Here is a 27,092-nt window from a genome sequence, read left to right on the forward strand (position 1 = left end):
TAATACCCCTTTACAATGCTTTGGTAAGGCCATACTTGGAATACTGCATCCAGTTTTGGTCACCACGATGTAAAAAAGAAGTTGAGACTCTAGAAAGAGTACAGAGAAGAGCAACAAAGATGATTAGGGGACTGGAGGCTAAAGCATATAAGGAAAGGCTGCTGGAATGGGGCATGTCTAGTTTAATGAAGAGAAGGACAAGGGGGGACATGATAGCAGTATTCCAATATCTCAGGGGCTGCCACAAAGAAGAGGGAGTCAAGCTATTTTCCAAGGCGCCTGAAGGCAGGACAAGAAGCAACGGATGGAAACTAATCAAGGAGAGAAGCAACCTAGAACTAAGGAGAAACTTCCTGACAGTTAGAACAATTAACCATTGGAACAACCTGCCTCCAGAAGCGGTGAATGCTCCAACACTGGAAGTTTTTAAGAAGAGACTGGACAGCCATTTGTCTGAAATGGTATAGGGTTTCCTGCCTGAGCAGGGGGTTGGACTAGATGACCTCCAAGGTCCCTTCCAACTTTATTATTATTATTAATCTGACCGATCTATCCTCCTTCAAGGTGTGATTAGCCACAGAACCAGTTTGCATTACTGGTTTCTGTGGCTAGTGGCATAAAGGATTGCATCCATTTTCTTCAACTTTATCTCTTTCCATATCTACACATCCAATGACTCCTTTAGCTATGGAACCACTATGCCATTCTAACTGGTCTTATATACAGTATATATGAAAAAAGAGAACCTGCAAGTTGAATAGCTTTGTTCTCTTCTAAGATATTCCATTCTGTTCTCTCTCGTAAACATTTCTTACCTTTCTTCATCAACTAATGCATGCCCAATGACTATGCTTAGCTCTCATTTGGCTGTTTTGAGCCCTTCCATCTCTTTCACGTTTTATTTCTTTTGCATTTATTATAAACTTTGCAATTATTTGAGCCTGTTGATTATTCTCTCTCATCTATAAACAGTGCTCTTTAGATCCAGACTTGGAAAATAACTTCAATAGTATTTTAAAAATGATACACAGAAATCGTATTAGTTAACAATTTAATGGTAACACTAAACTGCCGCCTCCAAATGTTTTTCAAGACGATCTCTCTTTTTATTGTTTATTGATTGAAATTGATGACAGTTGAAATGTAAAGCACCTAGAGGACATGAAGTTGCTTATCTTTGTTTTCTACCTAGACTTATTATACATACATATTCTACTTCACTTTGCTATACTTTTTAGATGACGTTATTTCAGCACATAACTATTTCAGTCTAGCATTACATTCATTACTCACTTGCTCAGGACCAGATAAGAGGAATAAAAATGCAACTAAGAAGATGTATGTTCTGTCATAATTATAAGATTTGGTGTGATTCTTAATATAAAAGGCTTTATTAGAACTATTTTTCAGTTCACTAATGTTTCTCCTATATCCCTCTCATTCTGGTCTTTTCAGATTAAAAAAGATTTAAACAGGCAAAAATATGCTCTCCCTTTTTCAATTAAGGATGTGCCTTTATAGTAACCGCAGCATTGTTTAAAATTGCAAAATAAGGCATTTTTTTTCTATTTCTGTCTTTCATGGAGTTATGGAATTTTTTTTAAGCTTTAAACTAACAAGTATCGAGGTGTTTGTAGTAATATCTGCATTCAGCTTTTTAGGTAAGCAAAGCAAAGCATTCATGATTTTTCATTTCCCTGATAACCAATAAGGAAAAACAAAAAGCTAAAAGCAGAACATACCACGAGATCTTTTCCTGATTTTACAGTTCAACCTAAAGGTCTTTTGGGGAATAAAATGTAAACAATTATAATAATTATTTCCTTTTTTAACAATTTAGGCATGAAATACTTATGTGCGTCAGTTCATTTTTTTTAATGCCATCAGCAGTTTATAAATATATAGAAGGCTTTTCTAGGAAAGCAATCAAGCTGTTTGTCAAAAGAGTTATGATTATGAAAAGGGTTTAAAATTTTCTCAATACTATACTGGGTCTTAATTTTTGACAAGCCTTTCATTACAACTAGTCTTTTGGGGTTGTCCATATGTTGGACTACAGCTCTCACAATTTGCTGCAAGCACCACACTGGGGAAAACGTATTCTTAGTAGTGTTGAATATCAATCATCTCAAAATCAAAGTTTATCAGCTTATGCCCACAATAGTTCCAATGGTCAAATATCCCTAGGGTTAGAAGTTACCAGACCATCCTGTTTTTCTAGCGTGAATCATTAGATCAGTTCTTTGCTTGTGTGTGAGTCAGAGAGACAATGGTGAAGACCTCCTTATTTCCCTGTAACTGCAGTTTTTCCAAGTGGTGATGTTCACACAACCCCTCCTTTTGTTCTTCTTAGTTTCAAATGACCTCACTCTTTGTACAAATGTTCTTTAGCAATCTTAGGAGTTGAAGGGATTTGGCAGGAGAGTCACTGAGCTGCCTGATACAGGTGGAATCTAAGACTTCCTCTAACAATTCTGTATGCATTAGAAAAATCCAATTAAGGTTTTGCACAAAGGCACAATTTTGCAATGTGAACTCACATTTTGCTTTCCAAAGAAATGCAGATGCAGGTAAATAATATAATTGTATTTTTGTTTTCTTTCTTTGGCTTAGAAATGATAGCTCATTATAGAAGACTCTATAGTGGGGTTCATCAGACATTAACATTCAGATTTTTTATTTTTTTTAAATTCCTCCCAGGCTTATTAACTCACAGAGGTTAAGAATTAAAGATGTTACTAGCTTTTTTATGAATATGTGATTAATTGTAAGTTGTTTTAAAATTATAAAGACAATAAATAGCACTTTATAATACAGAAAATAAAATAGTCAAATATAATAAAAAGCACTATGAAGAATATTTTATATAAACATAATTAATTGTTCATTCAGATAGAATTGTATTTAATTGTTTAATGTATGCACAAATATAACACTTATACCCAATTTCTATCCATCCCCCAAAATAAAAATTACATTGTTATATTTTTAGCTGTGTTTGTCATGATTGAACTGATAAAATGTGGTTCTATAAACAAGACTATTTTAAGCATGTATGCAGTTCTCAAAGACTTTTGCAAGCTTATATACAAATCCTTTTTGTTTTATGTTTACAGTGACAAACAAGAGACCTGCACAAGCATATATTACAAAAGTTAAACAGTTTGAAGGTTCTACATCTTTTGTACGAAGGTCACAATGGATGCTTGAACAGCTTCGCCAGGTTAATGGTTTAGATCCTCATCGGGTAAGTATTTGACAATAGAGGTGCTCCTCATTTAATAATGTCCTTTTACTTGTCTGTTGTTTCTTATGATTACTCAGACAGCCTTCACCCTTTCTTTTTTGGGAACAGTTCAGTCATTAGTACGTGTGGGGGAGGGGCAGTTGCTTTGATTTTACTTTAAAAAAAAGTACTATAATAGATATATTGAGATGATAACCATAAATCTTTAAGATCCTGAATAATTATTCCAGATATTCTTGATTTCTTTCTAAATCATTGTAGATTTTACCATTTTATTGTATCCAGTAAGCAGTTAGTCAAATGAACCATTTGGATAGAGGCTAAATAATACATATTTCTACTCTGCTTTTTTTAACCAGTTAGTAATCCATAAAAGGACACATCCTCTGATTCCATGACTGTCCAGTTTACTCAAGATCCTTGGCAAAGAACTTAGAAAGATTTTTGAAAATTCAAGGATGTCTACTCCATTTATTGCCCAATGGCACTTTAGTATATTAGCAAGACAGGGTTTGCCTTTGCAAAATCCATGCTAATTTTCCTTTAGCAATTTTTGATTCTCCAAATGCTTAGTTATTTTTAATTTGATTGCTATGTCTACCCAGTTTATCCAGAATTGATATTAAAATGATTGGCCTATAGCTTGAAAGATCTTAACAGGTCACTTTAGAAATTGGTGCTACACTGTTCTACCCTGGTACTGAGACTGATTTAGGACTGTTAGGAGATCAATAGTTTCACCTTAAGTTCTTTAAAAACCCTCTGTTGAGTGCAATTAGAACCAGATGGTTTGTAGCTGTCTTTCAAGATGTCCTAGAACTTTTTCCTCAGTTTACTTTAGTTGTTCCAATTACCTCCCTGGGAAAATCAATGTGAGCTCAGATATCTGTCCTATATATTTACAGAAAAGAGGGATGTAGATAATAACTTCTTTTCTTTGCAATTCTCATGGCCGCTTTGAATCCCTTTTGTTGTTTTTGTTGTTGTCTATTAATTTCCCAGGACACTTCTCTGTTCTGTCTATATTTAAAGAAGTTCTTACTATTTTCTCTAATGTTGCTATACATTCTTGGGTTCTTCAGTTTTCTGCTTTATACTATGTCAAAACTAGTATTTCCTTGGTATAAAGAACAGCACCTTCCCCACTGCACTCTTTCTTATCCTTTCTGTAATGCCTGTATCCAGGAATTAAGAAGCACAAAACTAAAAGCACAAGCCTGATGATGATGAATGTGATTTTGTTATGCCCACTATATCTGTGTTCTCCTTGGATTCTTCTATAGACTTTAGAAATTCACATGTATTTCAAGCATTCACATATATTTAGTACTTTCATATAATGTTGTTGTGAACTTTTTTCACATCCTCGTTGTTTTCTTTTCATCTCCTGAAAATCATATCCACTTATTAACCCCCATCCAACTTTCTTTTATTCCTTATAGTATTATCTAAAATATTTATACCCTTCTAAAAAATGTAATCCTTCTAAAGGAAGCCACCTGTCGGCTTTCCTATAGAATCAGCTTAGAAGTTGCTCTGTCATATTTTTGACCAGCAGGTTGGCTTCATTTAGGTTCAACAAAGCCCATCTCTGTCATGACAGGATTGGCCTGTCTTCAAATATTCATAGTACTTAGCAAATCTAAGTCTTTCTACCTTATACCAATTTGTCCCCCATTTACTGAAACTTCTCATCTTTGCATATCTAGTTGGCCTTGTCCATAAAACAAAGAACATTTTTGAGAATGCTACATTTACAGCTCCAAACATCAGCCTGCTAACAAGCAATCTAATTCTGCCTGCCACTGCCTCCTCTCCGAGGGAATATTTTGGAAGCAGAATGAGCAAATATGAGTTTTATCCAATTCGTCTTATCGGAAGAAGAAGTTTAGTGTTGTAATTAAGACATTAGGCTAGAAACTAGGATGCTGTAAATTCATGTTTCACTTAAGGCACTAAGCCAGCTGGGTAATCTTGGGCTAGTCACTCTCTTATCAGTCCTAGGAAGAAGGCAATGGCAAAACACTTCCAAAAATCTTGCCAAGAAAACTGCAGGAACTAGTCCAGGCAGTCAAGGCACATAACAACATGCACGCACACTCACTCACACCCACCCACACAGACACACACATAAACTTCTTTATGGGAACATCTTTTATCCTTGAAATGATAACCTCATTTCCCAAAGAGATTGTCTATAGCAAGGAATATCTTTGTAGGAGGTAGTTAGTAGAAGTAGACCAAATCAAGAAACTGACTCCAACATTTTAAATATTTCAGCTATCATAAGAGAATCTTGAAAGCCAGACTGTTTTGTTTCCTCCCTTTTACACCCCATTGGATTAGGGTGGATCCAGACTGAGTTTCTTTCTTGTGCTTTCTCTGTTTCTAGGATTTAACACACATTTTTGTTCTTTTCTACAATTTTCTCCTAGGTCATTTCTATGGTTCTCTAAACTTTCATGTCTTATTTACATATCTCTCTTATTCTCAATAACTGCAGTTCATCCACCTTGGTTTCAGTGGAACAGACTTGCTCTATAAGAGTTCATTGTACTGAGTGTGAACCTTTACCATATACCCAACAGGCAGGTAGTGATATACAATGAACTGGAAAGCAGTCTCTCTGTTACTTTTACCTTTATACCAGTTACTTTTAGAAACGTGGTTTTTTAAAGGATTGGTTGACCTAAAAGGTAGATAGATGCTACATTTACCCAGTTTCAAAGCCTGGCTTTCTCACACTGGAGAAGAAAGATCACTGGGCTTTTTCCTCCATTCTACTCCCTTGCAAAGCTTATTGTCCTTACTCTGTCCCTGTCCCAAATGCCTATCTTTTTATAAAGAGGCAAAGAAAACTTCATTGGGATCTGTTCTAAATTTCTTAGGAGGAAGCATACTGCATTTCAAGTGCAGCTTCTCGGAGTTCCAAAGCAAAACTAGCACTCACTGCTGACTACCTAAAACTCAAGACTAAAACATTCATCATAACTTGTCAGTATGATCTATGTTTGGAGATTATGGAAATTAATTAATTCAAAGATATTTCAGGGATCCAGAATAATATAAGATTCTTTATCAGGTTGTCTTCCAGCAGTGTTACTGTGTAATACATTCTGGAATGTACTCTTGTAACTTGACAACAGATTATTTCAGATAGATTCAATGTTTGTTTCCATGATTAAATTGAGAATTGTTACCTTCCATCTGCTTTTGAATTACCTTTTGTCTTCAAAAAACATTTTGTAATAACATGGAATTAAAAATATTATATATAATACAATTATTATAAAAAGTTTGTTATGATTTTTTTCATAATGCTTTAATGTGTTATTAAGGAAAATCTAATATAGCAAGTAAGACTTTGTAATATTAAAGTATTTGCCTGGTAATCTGATTTTTTCTTTCTAGGATTCCCCAGAATTTGATTTATTGTTTGAAAATGCTTTTGACCAATGGGTGGCAAGTACAGCCTCTGAGAAATGTACATTCTTTCAAATTCTCCATCATACTTGTCAACGGTATCTTACAGATAAAAAGCCAGAATTTATTAATTGCCAGTCTAAAGTTATTGGAGGTAAGTGCTACATGTTTTAATCTCTGAAGATTTTTGTTTCAGGACATTTCATTTATTATAAATTTAATCTCTTTATATTTATTTATAGCAGGGGTGTCAAACTCGCAACGTCTCGTGATGTCACGTGACATATCGCGACTTTTTTTCCATTGCCGGCAATGGGGTGGGCACAGTTTTGCCATGACGGATCCGGCCCGTGGGCCACCCCTGATTTATAGTTTATTTAAAATCTAGAACAGTTTGGTCCAGTAGTTAAAGCAGTAGGCTAGAAAGTGGGAGTCTGTGAGCCAGCAGAGTAACCTTGGGCCAATCGTTCTCTCTCAACTCAGTTCATAGGGTTGTTGTCATGGGAAAAATAGGAAGAAAGTGTGTTATATATACTATGTCCGCCACCTTGAGTTATTTTTGAAAATAAGGTGGGATACAAATAAGCAAACAAATAAATAAATGAATACTGCAAGTGGTTTTTTTTTAATTCATCTGGGCTTGTTGGTAATATAGTACAGTAACATATACAAGATTAACTTTGATCCTAATAAAAAATATTAAAATATCTTTCTGGGCCTTGAAGTCAGATTAATAGACATTCTAATTATTTAACTAAAGTATCAGTTAATAAAGCTAGGAGAAGATTTTCCTACATAATCATTTCCTTCCTGGTTTAATCTATTTTGCTTCACTGCATAAGTATGTGTCACTTTTTAATTCCTTTTTTTATTGGTTTTATTGTTTCCCATTTAGCCATAATTGATTTTACAAGTCTTTCTAAAAGAGGAATTTCTAAACTAGAGTGGAAGTTGTTGGACAATAATCACTTCTCTTAATGCACTGTTTTATTATACTAAAACATTTTTCTTTCTGAATCAGCATCTTTGGTATCAGCAGATCTTGCAAGTGTTAATGTGCATCAGATCTTATAAGATAACAAAATTTGTAAGTGTGGCCCACTCAGTGCTTGTGATTTCCAGGAAGAAATCCTACAACTATATTTGTTAGGTTTTCAATTACATTAAGTCTTTAGGGCACAATTTTAAAGCTTAAAGTGTATAACTTGTATACTGTGGCAACAATTTTGCTGTTCCAAATTTTTTATTCATGGTCACTTGATCTCTAAAGAGAAGAGGTCTTGCTACATAATTTAAAATTGCTTTGAAATCCTGTAATTTAGAACCAGTTGAAGTTCAGAAATTGGCAAATGCTCTGGTGCACTTCTTCTCCCTGTAGGCTTGAGTGAAGTAAAGTTTATGTTGGTATTTCAGCAGCAAGAACTAAAATGCTTGACTGAATAATGTTTTATGGTAGCAAATGCTTTTGAAATAATTAAAGCTTCCATTTTTATCTCCCAAACTCATTAATCGGAGTATCAAAGGGATAATAAATTGATTTTGTACTTATTCCCTATTGTTTATATTCATTATGTGTGCTTGCTGTACCTTCCTTTCTGTAGAACTTCTTAATTTCAAAGGGAAAGAAAGACTGATGATGACATAGAGACATGATCTTTTGTATGTTCCTTTAGTTTCTCTTGGCTTTGACAATGCACTAGATTACAGTAGTCCTCCACTTAAGACTATTCATTTAACGACCATTTGAAATTACGATGTGCTGGAAAAAGTGACTTACAGAGTCACAATTTGTAACAGGTTTCAACCATTGCACCAAACTCTGTGCTTAGATTATTGTAATTTGGGAGCCGGGCAACTGGCTTGCGTTTATGATGGTTCTAGGGCTTCATGATTCCTATTTGTGACCTTTTCAGCCAGCTTCCAACAAGCAAAGTCAATGAGGGAAGCTTGATTTGTTTAATGATGATGTGATTCACTTAACAATTGTATGATTTACTTAACAGCAATGGTAGAAATCGTCATAAAATTGGGTCTGGTCATGTGATGACTTGCTTAATGATCGCATTACTTAGCAACCAAAATTCCAGTACCATTTGTGGTCCTAAGTTGAAGACTACCTGTATAATCTGTAAATGAAAAGACTTGTACAAGAATTCATGTCAGAGCTTCAAAATGTAGGGTAGCAATGAAGATGTTAGTCTGGCTGTCGGAGATCTGTAGGGTTCAAGTCCACCCTCAGTCACAGAAGCTCACTAGGAGATTTGGTCAGATTCTCTCTCAGACCAAGCTACTACAGAGGGCTGTTGTTATAAAGGAAAAAAAGAGGACAGAGGCTGTTGATATGAAAAAAAAGAGGATAGAGGCTGTTGTTATGAAGAAAATTAAGAGGATATATGCTACCTTGAGTCCGTGAATGAAAGGAAAGATAGCTCTTATTGTTATTTTGGAATTAAATATTTTGTAGTGTTTCATTTTCTTTTATCGTATTATTGGAATACATAATTCCCATTGAAAGGTATTGTATGTCTGATTTCTGAAGGACAGAGTGACTTTATGTGAAAAAGAGTGATCTGTCTATAGAGATTCTCAATCATCCAAAACATGGTTGTCCCAAAGGTGGTTTTTCAAAAAGGCCATTGGACTTCCTTGGTGTTTTTTCTTCTTCAGTTCTAACTGAACAGTTCTAACGGATCTAACTATTTAGGACAGAAGTTTTTCAAAGAAAAACCAAGAAAGTCCAATTGCCTTTTGGAAAAAGCACCTTTGGGCAAAAAAATGATGCGATGAAGATATTTTTGCCGTTTATTAGATCACTGAGAATTTGGTGTAGGTAAGAAAGTTGTTGGTTGAGAGAATACCTTTGATTAAATGAATATGTCTGAACCATAGAATATCAAATATGGATTTGAAACCTGGTTGCTAAATGTTATAACAGTGAATGAATAATATGAAACACATATAAGAATGGACAGAATGTGAATGATTCAGCCTTGAGCACAAAATTAAGCAAGGATGTGTGTTGTTTAAGATATTTACAAACCAATGTATAAAGTATGTTTCTAGTGTTGTTAGAGGAATATACTTTTAGATGCAAATGGTGCCATGTTCTTGTCTAAAAACACAGGTGATACACAGCAGACCTTCGATTTATCTTATTTCATATTTTTTTATACTTTTCTCCTAAAGGGAATAATGTGCATGCATACAATATTGTATAATTTCTCAAATAAAAACCATTGCCATAAAAGATCAGAATTATCTCATTATCTAATACGTGACAGCAGGTTCTCGCTTCACAGATGTTTAGCTGTCATATAAAAGTCAAAATGCTAACTCTTCCACCTACATTATTCAGGACTAAAAAGGGAGCTAAAAATATAAATGGGGAAGAGATTGGTTGATTGATTGATTGATTGATTGACTTTTGAATGTCTAAGTTTGTATCCTGCTAAAAATGCATATTGACATATTTTTGAAGTACAGATGCTATTATATATGTACAGATTTCATATTTTGTGTAATTTGCACCACGGTAGATTGCAGTCTGGTAGAATATCCAGAACTAACTAAGAATTTTTTTCCGCTCAGTTTGTTGTGCATTACATTGGGGAGAGTTAATTCACCATATTTAAATGGCTTACTGTGAGACTGACAGCATATATTAATTAGCCATAACCCCAGGCACCCAACAATATTCATTTATCTCAACAACAACAACAAAACAACACTGTCTTCGGGTCCATCTCTTGCAGCCTTTCAGAACCTATGCCTTCCTGATGTATTGGGACTGTGACATATAAGATTTACCTGGTGAAGAAGATTATTGGAATGATACTTCTTAATACATGTGTGTTGAGAAAAATTGTTGGATGTGAGAGATCGTCCTTTTTCAGTTAGAAAACTCATTTGAGAGTTATTTGACCATGGGCTGTTATTTGAACATAACCTTTTTCTCTGGCTGTTGCAAATATAAAGAAAGAAATGTATATACCAGCAGTCATCAACTTACAACCACAATTGGGACCCGAAATTTCATTGTTAAGCAAGGTGGTTGTTAAGTGAGTCGCACTTGATTTTACAGCATTTTTGTCATGGCTGTTAAGCAAATCAGTGACTTTCTCTGTCATTAAGCAATTCCAACTGAACCTGTTGACTTTGCTTGTCAGAAGCCAGCTGGGAAGGTGATAAACGACAATCACAATGGCCCCTGGATGCTGCAACCAAGTTGCCAAGCACACAAATTTTGATCCCATGATCCTGGGGATGCTGCAGTGATCCTAAGTGTGGGGACTGATCATAAATCACTTTTTTTCAGTGCCATTGTAATTTCGTGTGGTCACTAAACAAATGAGTCTAAATCAAGGGCTACCTGTAAGGCAGTGTTTCTCAACCTTGACAACTTTAAGATGTGTGGACTTCAATTCCCAGAATTCCCCAGCCGGCTGTTGTCAAGGTTGAGAAACACTGCAGTAAGGTAAGGATTACCTCCCTGGACTTTTGAGGAAAGGGAACTATACAGGTAGTCCTCAACATATGACCACAATTGAGCTCAAAATTTCTGTTGCTAAGTGAAACAGTTGTTAAGTGAATTTTGTCCCATTTTACGACCTCTCTTGCCGCAGTTGTTAAGTGAATCACTGCAGTTGTGAAATTAGTGACACTGTTGTTAAGTTAATCTGGTTTCCCCATCGGCTTTGCTTGACAGAAGATACTGACACATGACCCTGGAACATTGCAACCGTGACAAATATGAGTCAGTTGCCAAGTGTCTGAATTTTGATCACGTGACCATGGGGATGCTGCAGCTGTTGTAGATGTGAAAAATGATCATAAGTCATTTTTTTTCAGTGCTGTTGTAATTTCGAACAGTCACTAAATGAACTATTGTAAGTCAGGGACTACCTATACATACATAGATACATACAGTCAGTGCCTATGCAGCTTACTATTTTAAAATTCAGAACAAGAGGTCAATTTTTTTTTATGAACTTATCCAGTGGTAGAAACTTGGAAAAGAGCCAGCATGCAGTCATTGATTTTTTTAGTGTTTTCGTTGAAGCTATAATATTTCAACCACATGCAGATGTTATTACTGACGCTGTAAATCACTTGACTAACTGAAGTGCTATATAAACAGGGTGACCATTAAATAGATGGAGCACTGCATGTTGAGAAGCCAAGACATCTCTCCTGGTACCACAGACAGATTTCATAGGCTCCACTTATAATTCTTTGGCATTCAAAGCCAAGTGATATTGGATTGGGGAACAAAGGGGCAAAATCGACACTGTTTTTCAATCGGGCTGAAGCAGCCTTTTCATAAAGCTTAACACCAAACCTCAGCATAAATGAAGATATTTCTCTCCTTGAAATGCATTAGAGCAGGCTTGTCAAACTGCCGGCCCGTGGGCCAGATGCGTCACGCCGAAACCGTGTTCCCCTCCCCATTGCCGGCAATGGGAAAAAAGTCGCGATACGCCGTGCGATGTCACGTGATGTCGCGAGTTTGACATGCCTGCATTAGAGACTTCTCTGCATTGATCATTAAATAAATGAGAACAGTGGTTTTAGTGCATTTTGCTGCAGCTCATTCTTTAACAACCAAGAAAACATTTCATCACATTTCCCTCATAATAGGACAATTCCAAAGGATTTTTTTCCCCACATTGCCTCATTGTAAATCGAACGGCTGCAAAATAGACATTATGTCTCAAGAGGATATAAATCACAGCAAATGTGTTCCTAATATTAAACTTTACTTTTTCCATTGTTGATTCACCTAGTTCACATTGGTGGACAATTTGTTGTAAAACTGATGATAGGCCCAAGTATAACTTCCCAAGATGGATATTGATTGGTTGAGAACGATTGTCTCTCATTTGCTGTTCCAAACATTTTTCTCTTGGCCTTTTTGCATGTTCAGGTAATTGGTGAGAATTCTGCAAGATAGAAAAGTTAGCTGTATGACCAACATATATCATATTGCAGTCTTAACTGAAGGATTATCTTTGTGGGGTTTTGCAGCATTTCATTCCATTCTGAGGATTCTGTAATTTAGCCAGAACCATGACATTTGACTACAACCAAAATAAAAGTTTGCTAAATAAATAAATCGAATATTAAACCTTCAGACTCAGCTTAAGTCACAGTAGATGCAATACATTATTTTGCTTAATTTTAATTCTGATTCTGAAAATATCCATTATTATTTATATTATTTATATGATTTACATTTGTTATTTAAATGAGTTCTGTGCAGGCTAAAAATTGGGCTGATATTAAAACTGGTGGACAATCACTGGTAATTTTCCTCTCAGAGGAGAAGTATAACCGTTTTTTCACTAATATTCTGTAAGCCTCTTCTAAAATAAGTGCTTCACAGTTGGAAATAATATCATTTTCTTTAAAAAAATGAAAAGCCTTTTCTGATGTTTTTGCTCATGGAAAAGTGACTGCTCTTTAATCTGGAGGCCTCGGATAGAAGGTATGAGATTTTTCAAAATACATATTTGCATTTTATCTCCATAAAATGTGTAATAAGAAGTCTTGATAAATTCAGGGGAACTTAGTAAATGGAATTTAAGTTACAGTTGTTTTCTAAAATATATTTTCCATATCATTCAAGATCAGTTTGTGATTGAGAAAGTCTCAAAATTAATAGCAAATTTTATTAGGGAAAGGGAAATATATTTCATAGGAAAATGACCCAGGAATGATCATTTGTGGTCCAGAGCTAGATCAGACATTGATTTGCTGTTGTTTATTTAAAAAAAGAAAATCCCAAACAAGATTATTGATCTAAAAACATATATTTGTATTTCATGTATTTTGCTACTTTTGTTGGAGTTCCATGTAAATTTAGAAGTTTACAATAATGATAGCATAATAAATTACTGATGAGAATTACAGTATTGGTGGCACCTAGAGGTAAAGACTGGGAATTGCAAGGTTGTTTAATATGAAAAAGAAATGAGAAAAATCAGAAAAAAACTTGTGAGATGATTTGGAATTTTGCATAAGGCATCCTCTGAGGATGAGTTTACCAGCTAAATTAAAGAATTCCCTGGCTAAACATCAGACATAAAGAATATATCTGAAATTTTTACCCTAGTTCTATTTCTTCAGACAATACTTGGTCATTCACTTTTTTATTTAATCATTTGTTTTTCTCCAGCCAAATATTGGTTGAGATGAATATGATATTATGTAAATAAGCCATATAATAATGGCAATACTGATATGGATCACTTAAAGTAAGAGTGTGGAATAAGATAGAAAATTCATTTTAAAAAATGCTTTAAAGCCTGCCAAAAATGGTTTTCTTTTATCCTCCTAAAAATATGTAACAGACCTGATCTGAGTATGGCATTTTGGGGTCTTCTGCTGTAATTAAATGAGCAGCACATAAATTTAATAAATAGATAAATTAAATCTGAATTCTGCATTTAGGACTATAATTTGAATATGATACCAACTTGTAAGTAATAGCTGAGCACACAAGCATGAAACCATATTTTGTTTGTTTATTTCTGTCATTTCTTAAAGAAAGCAACTCATTTCCTCTTCTGCCCTTGTTGCAATAGAGATGGATGTGAAAAATAAACTCTGGGTTTCCAGCATAATTATCGGAAGCAAACCATCCAGCTGACATGGAAGTAAACAATTATAGAGCTAGGCCTTCCATGATTCTCTTTCAGCTCTTTCCCAGTCATTAAAATTAGGAAAGAGCTACAGAGTAATGCTTACACGAGGAGTTGAACAGTTCTCGTCCAAACGCAGCTGCTGTTATACTAAATTATACTAAGGAACCAAACCAAACAAAATTATGCATTAATAGGGGTATCTATTAATAAGGGTACCTTCTATAAACTACTGTTGTTCTCTGCCTGCTTTTAAATTACAGGTAGCCCTTGACTTTTGACTGGTGGCTTAACTGTTTAAAGTTATGACAGGTGTAAGAACCCATTTTCAAAAGTGCCACACATACACCCCACAATCAAACGATTGCAGTTTGGGCTCTTGGTAACCAGCTTGCATTTATGACCAGTTGCACATCCCTCATTCACATAACCACAATTTGCAACATTTTTTGCTCTTTTCAAGGAGAAAATGGCAAAAAACAACAACATTGTATATGCTGGATTCATTTAATGATCACATGGTTCACTGAACAATTGTGGTGACTTGCTCTACAGCTGTCATAAAAACAGCCTAAAATTAAGTCTCATCATGTGATGCCTCAATTTAACCATTGCAATGATTTACAACTGATTTCTGCTTTTCACTGTAGTCCTAAGTACAATATGACCATATAAAAATATTTAATTTCTGTTTATCCAAGTAAGGACATTTTTCTTTCTTAACTCTCTTGAGAATATTACAAGCTTCTAATAATTTCTTGCAGTGGAATTATGTTTAAACCTAGTTAATCTTTGCTACTGGAGTCTATGATATCTCCTTGATGCTGTCTGTTTCCTAATTACATATGATTTTGAGAAAGATCATCTTTGTACCTCTAAATATCACTTTCACAGTGACTAGTGCATGCTGACTGGTATTACCAAATTCTAAATGTTAGAAATTTTCAATTCTTCCTAATAGTGGCCTTGTTTAAACTAGGCTTTAATGCCACATTCCTGAATCTGGTACCTGCCAGATATAACCCAGGAATGAATGGGAGCTGATATCCCAACATCTGGAAAGCATTACATTGGAGAAGTTTGCCTTGTGTACAAAATTCAGCAGTTGCCTATGTATCTGCAATGCTGAACTTGATATAGTGAGTCATCCTTTCCTGCAAGGAATTAATAGACGTCTGTGGTGTATTAGATGCATGATGTAAGAGTAAACATTTCCAGCAGATTCTTCATGTGTTAAATCATTACACATTTGCTGACTTTGGAGACTGCTCAGCCTGGACCTCAACAGTAACCAACTCTTTTCTATCATCGCAACGCATATCTGGCTTCCAGCTGGTGAAAACAAACAAGTAAAGACATGGGTAGTGATTATTTCTTTCCCAAGTAGTTAACAATTGTTGTGACTTGCTATATGTTGATCCTACTTAACAGTTCTGTCCTCCATAGGAGGCAACAGCATTCTCAGAAGAGAGAACTCTCTCTTGAGTCTCTTGCTCTGCCTGCTTTGTTTTTTTCACCACTTCAGGAGAGGCATCCTTTAGCAACAACAAAAAAAGCTCCTGCTAAAAAGAGCCAATTCTTCCTGCTTCCTAATAGGGCTATAATTTCTAATCCCACCTATCCCATCATAAATTTAAGAAAGCCCATATGATAACCAGATAACTCTGGGCATTCACATTTTACAAAGACTTCCTCTTTGCAGATGCCTGCAAAACAGGCTGGCTAACAGAAAAAAAGGGTGTTTTTTGTTTCTTATAGGATATTTTTGTAAATATATTTATTTGTTTTTAAATTCGTTTGGTGTAAGCACTTTGGCTGCAGAAAGGAGTCAGTGTCTGTTACTGCACAGGTTCAGGCCACTCATTTCAGTAATGACATTAAATATAATTATATGTTCTTCAAGACTCTTGTGTCCTGCAGTTAAAAAGGGAAGGAAAAGATATAGAAAGAGCTCACACCATGCCATTCTGATACTTATTATGGTGGTAAATAAAATAGAAACTGCCCTGCTCAAGGGTCTCCTCAGATAGGCAACCTATCTGTAGGCTACAGTATTTTTGTCACCAAAAGGCCATAAGGTGGTGACAGTGGTGATGCAGTGAGCCAGACTGTATTTGGCCCTATTTTTAGGGGTGTGTGGAAGAGATATTTACCGAAATAGGAACATTAAGCCTACTAATTGGTTTAATGCAAATGTTTTTCTTCTTTCTTTACCAAATAGGTTATGCTAGTGGTGGCGAACCTATAGCACGGGTGCCAGAGGCAGCACTCAGAGACCTCTCTGTGGGCATGCACGCCATTGCCCCAGCCCCACCACCCCCATGGCCCCTCCTCACCAGCAGCCCCCCTGGAGGAGAGTTGCCCTGGATGCAGCCTGCGTGGAGCAGCGCAGCCAAAGACATGGCAGCTGGGCAGCGGGGACAAGACTCCGCCCTCGTGCCCCATCGTGTACAGATGATGCTGTGGGGTGCGGACAGAGGGCGTGGCTGCCATAATGCTGCTGGACCGCCTGGGCGATCTGCTGTGGCGGGCCGTGGAGGTGGTGGGTGGCCCTGCAGGCAGGAGAGGGGGGGACGGAGCAGGGGCGAGGCAGTTTTTAGGGACTCGGTATCTAAAAGGTTCGCCATCACTGGATTATATTATATATAATATATATTATATTCAAAGTATAGCACTAAAAATCTGTGACAAAATTAAGGTACAGGGATAACACCAAGATGCTTATTAGACTATACATTGGTTGGATTCTACGTGACAGTGAATCCAGTAATGTAATCAGTTATCATTTTGCCATGCATGAGAAACCTAAAAACCATGTCCATATGTATCATAGAAATTATGTTGCTATATAATTCGCAAATACTTTGACATGATTGATTGAGTTGGAAGGCTACAAAGCATTCACAGGGAAAGCTATAATCAGGTTCTGCAAGAAACTTAGCTGAAGAGTCTCAGAACAAAATTGAATGAAATGAAATGCATTGGTTGAATTGTTAAGAGCTGAATGTTCTATCACTTGTCTTAGTAGTCAACCATGAATTCATGTAAATAAAATAAAAGGAAAGAAACGAATAGAAGCTTCTAGGTGTTAGGCGCAAGACACCAGGAGCCAGGATAATTCAAAAGCACTGCAAGTTTATTCCATGCAACCTAGAGAATCTGAATTCCTAATAGTCAGTGCAAATTATCACCAGATTTCAAGGGGGTCTGGACTTAAGTAGGGATTCCAGAGTAATTATGCCACCACCCTTGGGCTCAGTCAGCCTAGTCATCTCCTACATCATGTGGGACATTTGCTGAAACTTTTTGCAGTATTTAAAAGAGCACCTTATTCCTTCAATATCTGAGGTGGGCAGTTGTATAAATTTGATTAATAAATAAAATGATATAACACATTATATAATCATAAAACTAATCTTTACCTGCAAAAAATCCAAACTCAGTAGTGTTACCTTTATTTAGTTATTAGTTTAAAAAAAATATTTCAAAGTGTTGGCAGTATAGTTTAGCTGTTAACAATTGAACTATAGAGAAATCTGTCTGATGTGTTCTTTCCTCTAATCCAGGGGTCTTCAAACTTGGCCTTTTTATAACTTGTGGACTTCTACTCCCAGGGTTCCTCAGCCAGACACGCTGGCTGAAGAATTCTGGGAGTTGAAGTCCACAACTCATAAAAGGGCCAAGTTTGAAAACCCCTGCTCTAATGTAATCTGGAAAAGATTAGTAGAAATTATACTAATAATAAAATTGTTACATCTTACTACCCAAAACTGATGCCAGGCTTTTCTGATGATCAATTCCTTGCAATGTTGTACCTATTGAAAGGCATTAGATACTGGAATCAATTGATACATATTTTGATCAATTAAAAATATCTAGTCAAAGATTGTTTAAAAATACCACGTACATATTGTGTTGCAAGATGTTTGAATGTGCATTAGTCAACCATATTTACAGTTCAACTTTGAATTCCTGTTTAGAATGATAACATTTCATGTGTGTGTGTGTGTGCACGCACGCGCGCACACACACACACAGGAGAATTAAGTCTTTCTTATCCTTAAAGATAAATTGGAGTGGATTGGGTTGAAAATTTCAAAAGTCACTTGCCAAGAAATAAAGAATATTCATTTGATAATAAATGAGTATCTAGCTTTGGCAAAATAATTTACAATATCTTTGATAGGAGTATTCTGTGATTTCCTATTGAAAATATAGCTAAAAACTAGATGTCAAGATGGTCACATAAAAATAGTTAAGTTGATTCTAAGGCAAAATCAAATATAATACTAATGAGAAAAATAAAAAATAGTTCTTTTCCAAATTAACCATCATGTATATAATCTTATTTTTATCATATTTTATCTTTATGCCAACACACTACTTTATGAGGAAAAAGAAGAAGCAATTTAACTTACCCCCAAATTTAAACATTCTCAACAAATGTATACAATTTTATCTATTGCCTACCGAAACAGGGCAAATAATATTAATAGCTGGTGCCTCCTTCAGATTTGAAAATCTGTAAGATAGCCTGTCTGCAGCTCAAATCTTGCAGAAGTTGTAACCATCAAGGAAAGTGCCTTTTGTTGGCAGTACGTGCTTCAGCAGAGAATGCTTAGCAAACACATTGGGTTTACAGAAACTGATTATTACCTGATGTAAAGATTTGATGGAAAATTAATTATATTTTCAGACAAATGCAATTTTTTTAAAAAAAAAAACAAAAACCTTTTTTATATAGTGCTGAAGCACCTAGCATCAGAAATTGAATCCAGGGTCATTTTTCTCAAAATTGTTTCTCTCTAGAAAAGTGCATTTTGATTTAAGATGATTAAAATTAAATATCTCAGGTGAACAGGGAGGATGGAATTTTATTTGATTCCCCATTCACTGTATCTCTCCTGAAGCTTTTCTTTGGAGAGTTGGTGGATCCTACCGAACACTGCAAGAAGTCCTATTAGTGAAAAAAGAATTGGAAGAGGGACAGAAAAGTATTTTTTCTTCATTTTCACAGAGAAGAGCATTCCATTCTGTTCAGACCATGCTGCCATTAAGCAGTTTAATATCCAACCCGGCACTCGGAAATTAGAAGGAATTAGTTTGTATAAGAAATGATAATAAAAATAAAATTATATATGTATACAGTCCTAAGCTCCTTAGTTAAAAGTAAACATTAAAAATAAATGATTACTTAAAAAGTAAATATTCTGAAGTAGCTTGCATTAGCTTGAAAAATTGAGATCAAAAAGGGATTTTTTGACACAAACAATAACTTCAAATGGCATAAATATAAATATAAAAATTAGTTCAAATTAAGTTTATAGAAATAATTCTATTGTCAAAGCTGTGACAATGGATGGTCCCGCTCTGACAACTAAGGGAAATTGCAGCCACTTTTACTCTGCTTTCAGCGTGCTTTTTCTGCTGTTTAGGAATCAGATGTAGAAGGGGTGGGGTGAATGCTTGAGCTCAGCTAGCCATAATAATAATGCCCTTTCGTGGGAACTCAAGGACACAAACCGATAACGTTTTGGCAGGCTGAGGAGCTGGAGAGGGAGCCCACGCTTTAGGCTAATTGGAGAATGTGATTTATGACTGCTTGGGGGGAGGGTATGAATTGCAACTTGTTACTTTGTATCTGGGGGAAGGGAATTTAGTTTTGGGTTCAACTATGTAGTGCTGTTACTGTGTATCCTAATAAAATGTTCTTTAAGGAAGAATTCTTCCCTTGAAGTTCTTTTGATGGGTTTATCGGAACCATGACATCTATATCCACTTATCTTGGGGTAAACCTTATTTTGCATATTTGGGCTTCTGCATAGAAATGTATTGTATTGGGGAATTGTATAAAGAAAACTTGAAAAAGAAGTGTTGGAAGAGGAAAAATGTATGATTGTTGGATACAATGCAGTAGTAGAATTTAGAAAAGAATAGAGATATTTTCCTGATAATAATCCACTATTCCTTGTATGGTTTATTTTATTTGGAGGTCAGCCTATATGATTTCATATTACAGAGTGGAAAACAAACATTCTCCCCCTAGATTAGGAGTGTCCAACCTTTGCAATTTTAAAACCTCTGGACTTCAACTCCCAGAATTCCCCAGCCAGGTGTTTTAAGTCCACAGGTCTTAATGTTGCCAAGATTGGATATTCTTGCCTTAGAGCCTAAAGCCATCTTTGTTAGAATTACTGCAACAAAGTCATTTGCATCAAGTGAAGTAAAAAAATATATTTCCATTCATAATTCATCCAGGTTTCGCTATGCTACATGTTTCAGAAAATAAGACGTGCATTCCAACCACGTGTGATGTGTTTCAGGAAACAGCATATTACATTCGGCAGCAGACAGCGTGACAAGTGCAGTACAGAAAGCAAGCCAGGCTTTGAATGAGCGCGGTGAAAGATTAAGTCGAACTGAAGAAAAGACAGAGGACATGAAAAATAGCGCTCAGCATTTTGCAGAAACTGCACACAAGGTATTCCTTTAAGTTTGTATTATCATATTTATTTCTTCTTTTTCATTGTTGTATAAACACTCGTGAAACAAGTAACATTCAATTTAAAACAATAATATCAGTATGAACCAGGTTGCAAGGAGATAACTTAATATGGATATGACAGAGTCAAAGTCCAACTATTGGCTAAGTTGGCACTGAAGGAAATGTAATATTGTATTAGATATTGCTCCCTCAGTATTAAGATCAGCTGATATGGCCCCACATCAAATCAAATTGCTTTTAATAATTTTCCATCTTGACACAAAATACAATTGAGCCTGTGGATTCATCAAATCTGTTCTTACATGCAGTTGTCATCTGAAAATGGATAGGCTCTTGAATTTAAAGTTGTCCTATTTCAAATGGATTTGTAACTGGCTGACAAACTTTGGGTATCTCAGCAGCTGTGTGCTCTAAGAAAAACTGATTGCTGCTGAACATGCTTTCTTTTAAGAAAACTTATCCACTCTTGTTTATGTTTCATTTAAGTGGCCACTCATGATCCTGAGATTCCTCAGAGTACAGTTTAAAAATCACTGCTTCATAATAAATAATAAGAATCCTAAAGAATGGGGCAATAGCGATAGCCGTTCGTAGGCTTTATGAGATACTATTACTGACTGAGAATATTTTTATGGAGTAATTTAAATTATGAATAGGTCTGGGTTTAAACTATTAAGGTGCTGTTTTATAGCGTTCTTCTTCATGTCACTCATTGTTACATTGTTTTCTATGCTGCATTCAAGTAGAATATTGTAAGCTACAACCCAGGAACTTACAAATATCAAGCATTTCACTTCATTTCACTACATTATATTTTCATAGATGGAAGATATCTCAATGAAAGAGTTGGAAGATATCTCAATGAAAATCTATTCAAACCCCATTGGTAGTGCAGGATCCAGTACAGCATCTCTCACAAATGACTATCTGCATATGTTTGAAAATCTCTAGCAATAGAGACCTTACCATCATACACAGTTGACAGATCATATATTGTGGGCAGGACAATCCTTCTGATTTCTAGCCTGAATCTGTTCTCTCATATTTTTAACTTATTGACATCTGGGTCAATACAGAATAACTGTCCCCTTTGTGTGATAATTCTTCAGATATTTGAAGCTATTGTTATATCTCTCCCCAGTCATCATTCCAGTAGGCTAAACCTATCTACTGTAGATCCTTTTAACTGTTCTTTATAGGACTTGGTTTATGGTTCATGGTAGCTGTCCCCTGAACTGGTCACTGTTCTTTTTGAACCATGGTTGCAGACTTGGACACAATGGATCCACTACATATGGTGGTAAGTTTTCTATTGATAGATATTTTCATATGAGGTCTTACCAGTACAAAGCAAAATGGCACAATTACTTCTCATGATCTCTGTGTCCTTATTAATACATTTTCCTTTTTAGCAGCTGCATCATATTACCAACTCATATTTGATTTGCAACCACCCCAGAGACCTTTGACAGATTTCCCCCATCCTATATTTATGCCCTACATTTTTGCCACTCTGATATATAACATTGTATTTATGCCTTTAAAAATATAAGCAGTACCCTGCTGGATCAGATCCCTGGCCAATTTAGTCCAGCAGTCTGTCTTCACAGTAGCCAACTACCTGCACAAATGTACCCAATAGTCGCCTCACAGATCGCCTTCAGAGGCCATCACACTTGCATCAGGGCTAATAACCATTGATCTCCATGAATAGATCCAACCCATTTTTGAAACCAGCCAAGCTGATAGTAAGTGCCACATCTTATAGTACTAAATTCCAAAGTTGAATTATATGTTGCGTAAATTCCATCCTATTCATTTCAATCCATTGTTCAATCAAAATAGAGCTGGAGGGCACCTTGGAGGTCTTATTGTCCAACCCCCTGCTCAAGCAAGAGATCCTATACCATTTCAGATAAATGTCTGTCCAGTCTTTTCTTAAAAACCTCCTATGGTGAAGCCCCTACAACTTCTGAAGGCAAGCTGTTCCGCTGGTTAATTATCCTACTTTCTGCATTTGGGTCCTACTGTGATGAGAACCATTTGTCTATTAATTATGACAAATCCAAAGTATTGGTGTTCTCCAGAGCCCGGAAATCATACAATTGGGCTATCAATGGTAATGTTGTTAGGCGGGTTTTCCATTTTAAGTATTTAGGTATTCAGTTTCAGAATACTGGTGCTTGGACTAAACATCGAACCCAGGTGCTGAATTCGACCTCCTGTAGCCATCAGCAGATTATAAGATTCTTTTTTACCCAAGGAGGCCAGTTTATCCCCTCTGCTTTGCGTATATATAAAGCCAAAACCCTGGCCCAAATTCTTTATGGAATTCCCATATGGATACGAGGCTTCAAGGATTGTATTGAAAGAACCCAGGCTGTTTTTCTTAGGAAACTTCTGGGTCTTCCTCCCTGTGTTGGATTTGCTTCGATCTACCTGGAACTGGGCATTCGTTCAGTCAAATGCATGGCGTGGATTAACACCTTCAAATGGTGGTTTCGGATGCTCTTTTCGGCAGTCCCTGGTAGCTACCTCTCCCTGGTGTTTGCTGACTCTCATACCTCTCGTTGGGAGAGGGAGCTGACGAAGAAACTCCACTTGCTAGGTTTTACGGGGGATGCTCTGGGAGATTATGGTCTCAAGGATGCCTAGTTTAGGGTAGTCCAACGGCTTGTGGACATAGATTTGCAATATTTAAGAGCCAGAGCCAACAAAACCTGCTCCCCTTTGATCTTCAGCCATTNCATGTCTTATCATACTGCCCTATGTATAACACAGGCAGAATTAAATTATTGTCTCTCCTTGGAATTGATCCCTCTGGTTCTAATGTTAGTAATTTGGTTTTATATTGTCTAGGGGATGGCTCCTCCTATATTACTTCTCAGGTTTCTAAATTTCTTTTAAGAGCTGTAACTACCAGAGGAGAACGTTGTAATTCCCTTTTGCCAAGGCTTCTGGTGTTTAATTGTTTGTGATATATTTTTCTTGTGTTTTCTTTTGTTGTATTTGCATTTTGGTCTGTGACCGCAAAATTAAAAAAAAAATATTATTACTCAATGAGTATAGTTTGTCAGCCTGTTACAAATCCATCAAACCTATGTAGATTTGTTTGTAGCTTCACTTTGTTTTCTAAACTGTCCCTTCCAGCATTGTGCCATTGGCAACATCCATTTACCTCCATCATTAATTATAATATTATAGAGCCTAGGACAGGGATGTGTGGTACTCTGCTTGATAATTCCTTCCAAGCTGAAGTGATGGCATTGACAAGCATTTATTGGGGTAGTCCTTCAGATAACTTGGAGTCATATCATACAAGTATCATCTAACCAATATTTTATAGTTTTACTAAGAAGGTTATCAATAAGGGGCTCTGTTGAAGGCTTTGCTGAGATCCAGGTACACTATCTCTAGGGTAATTTCATGATCTACTAAGCCAGTAACAAAAAAAGGAGATAAAGTTAATCCGGTGTAATTTCTTGCTTGATAATTTGTTGAAATAACTTTGTAGTCTTCAAATCTATAGATTCCTAACTTTTCCTTTCCCTTTTTAAAAATGAGAATATTTGCTCTCCTCCACTCTTCTTGGACTTTATGAGTCCTCTGGGAACTCTCAAAGGCATCAAGAGCCATTCTGCTCTTCTAGTTCCTTCAGTATATATTTCTAACATATCCTCAGAACTCAATTTTTCCTTTCCTTGATTTTGCATAAAAAATTGTGTCTTAGAGCAGACATTATTGAAGAAGCAAGTGTATTTCTGTTTCCATTGAAAGAACATACTGGCCTTAGAAAACTTCATAAATTGGGATAGTATTAATTAAAATTTCCCATCCTCAATGATAGGAATATCTCCCTCGACACCCGAAGCAATAAAAGAGGAAATAAAGGGGGGGAAAAGATCCTCAATGAAAAAGTGCTGTGCTTTTCTTGAATTTTTAATATTTACAGCCAAGTCTGAATCATAAACATTGATGATGAGATGACAGCTCCTCAAGCAATATTGCATGTGTTTAGATGGGTAGAGATAGAATTGGCATTTACTGGCAAATGTCAACATTTTATTAATAGAATTAACACTATGAAAATGTAGCCAGTTTTCAAAGTGTGTCACTTGATATTCTTCAAGCATCTAAAATTATTGATTATTCATATAATAAAATATAGTGGATAAATTGAATCCTCCTGAAGGCCAAGATGATGGGCCTGTTTTCCCTATATGGCCCCTGTATGTCCTCATACTTTATATTTCATTGGCTTGTGTCATGTGCCAGGGAAATCAGGAAATCCAGTCAGTTCAAATGAATACGAAGGTTTATTGCAAGCTTAAGCTTTCTACAAGAACCTGAACCACTAACAGTCAAAGCAAATTGGTGGTAGATAAGAGTGTGGAATTCAAAGTGGGCTGGACTTAGAACTCTTGTGGGCACGAAGAGACTCAAGACAACATTTGATCCCTCCCTCAGGCTCAGTCATCTACCACATTCTGTGTGATGAGGCCACCCTTTCAGATAACAAAAGACCTATCTATGACTATTGTCTCTAGTTTCTTAGTTTAATTATTAATTTAATCTCTCCACTCTTTATCCCCATAGAATTTTCTTTTTAAGCACTTGGAGTAGAACCCAAGTATATCTTTCCATTAGCAGAAGCAGTTTCAGCTACCAGAATGGGACATAATTTTGCCCTTTCTTCTACCTTTTTAAAAATATGGAAGTGGAAAGCTGTTCTGGAGACTGTAAGAATGTAAAGAAAAATCCTATTGAATTAATGGAAATGTGACACATAGTGTAACACAGATGCAACATGTAACCCAATCCAGTAATCAGGTTTGAAATATCTTAGCTTTTCCCCATATTGTTGGTTTCTTCACTGGGCAATTGTTTTTCAGTACATTCTTTGATATTTTCACTCAAATGTATCAAAATACATATGTCAGAACTATTCTCTGAATGCTCCCAGAGTTATATTAATTGCAATGCAAATCATATTAACTTTGAAGTAAATCCAAACATCAGTTATTATGTTTGAATAACCATCATTAAAATAGTAGAAAATCTTGGGTGGCTGTAGATAGTAAAGAACAGGTGTGGTTGTTCAGTCGCTAAGTCGTATCTGACTCTTCACGACCCCATAACACATCCCATAACACACCAGGCTCCTCTGTCCTCCACTATCTCCCAAAGTTTGTCTAAATTCATGTTCATTGGGTCGATGCCATTATCTAACCATCTCAACCTCTGTCATCTCCTTCTCCTTTTGCCTTCAGTCAGTTCTTCCCAACATCAGGGTCTTCTCCAATGAGTCCTCTCTTGTCATTACATGGCCAAAGTATTTCAACTTCAGCTTCAATATCTGTCCTTCCAAAGAACAGTCAGGGTTGGTTTCCTTTAGGATTCACTGATATGATCTCATTTCAGTCCTAGGGACTCTCAAGAGTTTTCTCCAACACCACAATTCAAAAGCATCAGTTTCTTCAGCGCTTAGCCTTCATGATGATCCAACTCTCGCAGCCATACATAACTACAAGGAAAACCATAGCTTTGACCATACAGACTTTTGTCAGCAAGGTGATGTCTTTGCTTTTTAGTAAGCTGTCTGGGATTGCTTTCTTCCCAGGGAGCAAGCATCTTTTAATTTCATGGCTGCAATCACGGTATGGTGACAATACTGATATGGAATATATTGGCAACTGAAATACTCAATTATGAAGCAAGATTGTTGCTTCCAGATAAACATCTATTTGCTTCCTATAATTATAATTCCTATCATTTAGTTATGGATATTTATTGAAGAAAAACATTCAAGATCTCCAAATACTTTAGAACATTTTTGAGATGCAGATTATTTGCAACACATCACACAATTCATAATTAAAATAACAGAGCTAGGTGTTTCCTAGTTTATTTTACAGCTACAGAATGTAAAAAGAAGAAGAAGAAAAATCCATTTTAGACCAACTTGATGTCTAAATAGTGTGTCCAGGCTTGTGGCACGAAAACTAGAGGAGAAATACATGTGAACAGAATTCAAACTGTGCCTGTATCTTATACTGTCTTAGAGAATTCTGTAGGCAAAATTAGTAATCATCAGACACAAATGTCAAGCTGCAACTAAGATTTCCCCAAACATTTATGGTAGGGATCTTGTAATACTATAATTGACTCAGCTATGGCTTGAACACAAGCTTTTTTCCTGTTTGTGTTAGTTTCTGTGTCGTGTGTGTGTGTGTGTGTGTGTGTGTGTGTGTGTGTGTGTGTTGTATATTTGTATTGC

At 36.0% G+C, this 27,092-nt stretch overlaps 1 protein-coding gene across 1 annotated transcript in view; it reads left to right on the top strand.

The window, feature by feature from the left end:
• Positions 1–27,092, top strand: part of STXBP6 (syntaxin binding protein 6) — an 84,473-nt gene that overhangs the window by 53,847 nt on the left and 3,534 nt on the right. Inside the window, exons 3-5 of the mRNA XM_015816616.1 lie at positions 3,117–3,247; positions 6,659–6,824; positions 20,634–20,791. Of these exons, the coding sequence (XP_015672102.1) occupies positions 3,117–3,247; positions 6,659–6,824; positions 20,634–20,791 (455 nt within the window). The remainder of the gene's footprint in view (positions 1–3,116; positions 3,248–6,658; positions 6,825–20,633; positions 20,792–27,092) is intronic.

The sequence above is a fragment of the Protobothrops mucrosquamatus genome, unplaced genomic scaffold (assembly GCF_001527695.2).
Source record: "Protobothrops mucrosquamatus isolate PMUCROS unplaced genomic scaffold, P.Mucros_1.0 scaffold469, whole genome shotgun sequence".
Taxonomy (NCBI): Eukaryota; Metazoa; Chordata; class Lepidosauria; order Squamata; family Viperidae; genus Protobothrops; species Protobothrops mucrosquamatus.